We start from the raw sequence: 3,993 nt of genomic DNA, 5'->3' as shown, positions 1-3,993 counted from the left end.
ATTCCACATTCGAGTTACCTCTATTTCCACATTCGAGTTACCTCTATTATTATTATTATTATTATTATTATTATTATTATTATTATTATTATTATTATTATTATTATTATTATTATTATTATCATCATCATCATCATCATCGTCGTCGTCGTCGTCATCGTCATCATCATCATCATCATTATTATTATTATTATTATTATTATTATTATTATTATTATTATTATTATTATTATTATATCTCAAGAGTTTTTGCATCTAAAAATACTAATAGGCGAGGTGCAGTGCAATCGAAAACACTGATGTTTGTGAGAGAAAAAAACCCCCAGAATAGTTAAGGTTGCATTTGCATGGAGAGAAATTTACGTAGAATATGTAATATATATAAGTACGATCTTTTTGCAAGTAACTTATTTTGGGGCTGTCAGAGGTTTGGTCTATATATTTCTTTGCTTCTCTTGATATCATTCCAAGTGTCCCAATAATAACACTAACACGATTTTTGTCTTTGGGTAGCAACTGTTATTTCCAATGTGCTTACCCCTACAGAGTATAAAAAATATTTCTTTCAAGCGTTACTTTTATTCAAGCCCCAAAGAATCCCTCTCCCACGATTCCTGCTCATGATCAGAGATGCACTCATTGTCATCTACTAAGGGACATGCTCAAGTGGTTATGGTCAAGCAATTGATAAGCAAATCTGTGGCATTGAGCAGAATATTTGCTATAACTGTATTTCTGCCCCAGCAACGCAGTACTGAAACTGTCCTGTCTGAAATGTAATGGAAAATAATGTAGTTTTAAAACAAAAGTAAAGTGTGAAGGGAATAGTAGTCATTTCCTTTGATTTCTAGACAGAAACAAATAGAAAATAACACTTTCTGACCAAAGACAAAAAAAAAAAAAGAAAAAAAGAAAAGAAATCTGTTATTCATTTGAGAACATTTCAAGTAAGTCAAATGGCTACATTATAGCTTCCTCATTAGCTCGGTCTTTTGCATTTCATATTGTATTTCATGCGCTGTTAAATCTCGTGCATGAACCGTTATCTAACTGCTATTAAAGTTGATGAAATATTTAAATGATCTTCTTTCTCCAGAAACTTGTTTTCTATTTTCATTTCATGCAGTTCGAACTTCCTGTAAGCCTTACAAACAAAAAGTATTAAATGTCCCAACGAACAACAAAAATGAACAGTAAAAGTAAAATAAAATTTTTTAAATGATACAACTATCTGTAAAAGAAAGAGGTACATCACGTGATAAATATATATATACTGAAGTTTATTTTATATAGCTTTTATTGTTTAAAATTAAATAAAGATGATGAAAAAATAATAAAAGAAATTCAACAAAAGGCTCCGTTCAAAATGCCAGAAGAAAATAGCGAACACAAAACACACAAAAAAAAAAAAAAAAATGAAAAGAATGAAGTTTCCAGATTTTCAGCTTTTCTCTGGCTAGATTTCCTGGATTTTCAAGTTCTTTACCAATATTTTTTACCAGATTTTCATTTTTTTTTCTTTCATTCTCGCTCTCTCTAGATTTCCAGTTTTTGCTAGATATTTCTATATTTTTTAGTTTCCACTCCGCAATATTTCCAGCTCTTTACCCCTCAGATTTCCAGCACTTTCTAGGTTTTCGGAATGGAGCGGTGAAAGATGTGTGGTGTTTATAAACTCTGCTCTATCACAGTTCGCCGCTCTTTTCTTCTGTGGACTGGACAGAAGCCGCCGCGTTCACCTCGTTGACAACATTCTCAAGGAAATCATCGCCAAAGCCTGATGGAACATTTACCTCATTCTGGTGAGTTAAAAAGGAAACAGAAAAGAATAGAATATATAAAGTTATATATCTGAAATGATTGCATTGATTGTTGTTGTCATAGAAAATATGCAACATTTTTTCAGAATTTATTGTCTTATGTTGATACAAATCGAATACTTATATACAAGACGGTATCAAGAAGTTCCTGGACTAGTTATGTTTTATCAGAAATAACTTATTTATCAAAAATTTAGCATCATCACATTCGAAATAGTTACCTTGTGCAGCAATACACCGGTCCCAGTGTTCCTGACACTTTTGGAATCCAGTCTGGAAGTCGTTTTCCATCAGCAAGTCAAGGACCTTCTGCGATTCGATTTTGATCTCGACAACGGTGTTAAAAGGACGATCTTGGGGAAGGTGCTAAAACTGGCGAATAGGGCAGGGGTGGAAGCGATACCATGTTACTTTTGACAAAAAACTCACGAGGGAAGAAAGCTCGATGAAAGATCCAATCATCTGTGCTCCACAGATCCAGTCGGTTTTGCCAAATGTTCTCCTTTAAACACTTTCAAACGTTACACTAGAACTTTCGATTGACAGTCTGGCCCAGGAGGACAAATTCTCGATGCACAATACAACATTTCCGGGGTTGACGCTCGTGGCAGGTCTTCCAGATCACTCGTCTTCCAGGTATGTTCTTCTGCTTTTGAAATGCCTTTGCCAATTGAAATATTACGTACTACCCAGTGCCTAGTCACCGTAAGCTTGCCGAAGCGTATTCAATGTCTCTCAAGTTTAATGTAAAATTTCATGTTGTCTCACTGTTTCAACCTCCTGTCCACGACAAAATCGCAATACTATAATATACACTTGATCACAAAAACACAAATTTTACAATTTTCGAAGTAAACACAGTGATGTCACTCGGTAGTCTGCCTCTTGAAGGTCACTGCTAGCTCTCACTGCTCATGCAACTGTGTGCTGCCATCTGTTGGCGCGCTACAGAACTAGCCCAAGAACTTTTTGATATCACCTCATATGTCTGTCTGTCTGTCTGTCTGTATGTATGTATGTATGTAAGTATGTATGTGTTTGTGTATGTGTGTGTGTGTGTGTGTGTGTGTGTGTGTGCTGTTTGCATTTATGTAAGCATGTTTACATGAATGCATGCATATATGTGAACGCGTTTTCGCATATATTTTTATATATGTATGAATGTATGCACATGTTTATGTATATATGCATGCGTATGAATGTATGTATGTATGTATGTATGTATGTATGCATGCATGTATGTAAGTATGTATGTATGCATGTATGTATGTAGCTTTATACATACATGCATACATACATACATATATATATGCATACACACACACACACACACACACACACACACACACATATATAAACTTTGTTTGTAGATTAACAAGGCAACCAATGGTTTCATGTAGATAATCTCCACAATTCTTCATGCGATTCACTCAAGGAAGTTGGTATTTGTTTCCGCTTTGAATGAGAATATACAACATTATGTGCAGCAATATGGAACTTCAAAATACATATACATATATATATATATATATATATATATATATATATATATATATATATATAGATCAAGGCAGGTGACTTAAGGATTTCTTAATTGTTATCTCCCTTGCATTGGCACTGCATTTTTGCAAGAATTTGCGTTTACCATAGATTAGTTAATTCTTTAATCATCTTTTCCGAAAGCGTTTATGCACACTCATATTTATAAATGTATTTATATCTACAGCATGCTTACTCTGAAAAAAGTATCACTCAACAGGTTACGTTGCTCAGAGATCAAAGAGTCTCTCCTGGTCAAGCACAGAGAAGCTACAACTCTGGAACTGTGGACATGTGATTAGAATATCACAAGAAAGTCTCGCAAGAGGGTTTCTTCAAACCGAGCCAACCAGCAGATCTTTGGATAGTGCAAGAATGAGATGGTTGGATAATATCCATAGTCTAAGCTGGTCACACTTGGAAATCCAACCAGAAAGTGTAATGACGGTTACTCTGATAGGATCTCCTGGAAGAAGTGTTTGAGGACTCTAACTCCACGATCCTCCTAGTAATAGTTGACGAAGAAGATGGATGTAAAAATAATAATATTTTGACGTACCACCCGTTGGCATTGAGGAATAGAAGACGGTGGCGTAGACAAAGTGTGTACCGTCCGGAGCAGCCCTTGAGTTTG

The 3,993-nt window shown here is 34.8% G+C and overlaps 1 protein-coding gene across 1 annotated transcript in view; it reads right to left on the bottom strand.

Annotated features, from left to right (window-relative positions):
• Window positions 1-1,279: 1,279 nt before the first annotated feature.
• LOC106869867 (uncharacterized) overlaps window positions 1,280-3,993 on the bottom strand; it is a 63,819-nt gene continuing 61,105 nt past the window's right edge. Inside the window, exon 33 of the mRNA XM_089364396.1 lies at window positions 1,280-1,799. Coding sequence (XP_089220522.1) covers window positions 1,686-1,799 — 114 coding nt within the window. The 3' untranslated portion in view covers window positions 1,280-1,685. The remainder of the gene's footprint in view (window positions 1,800-3,993) is intronic.

The sequence above is a fragment of the Octopus bimaculoides genome, chromosome 16, assembly GCF_046866305.1.
Source record: "Octopus bimaculoides isolate indiv1 chromosome 16, ASM4686630v1, whole genome shotgun sequence".
In the NCBI taxonomy this organism is placed as follows: domain Eukaryota; kingdom Metazoa; phylum Mollusca; class Cephalopoda; order Octopoda; family Octopodidae; genus Octopus; species Octopus bimaculoides.
Note: the sequence above shows the minus strand (reverse complement) of the source record. Positions and strands in the feature narration are given on the sequence as shown.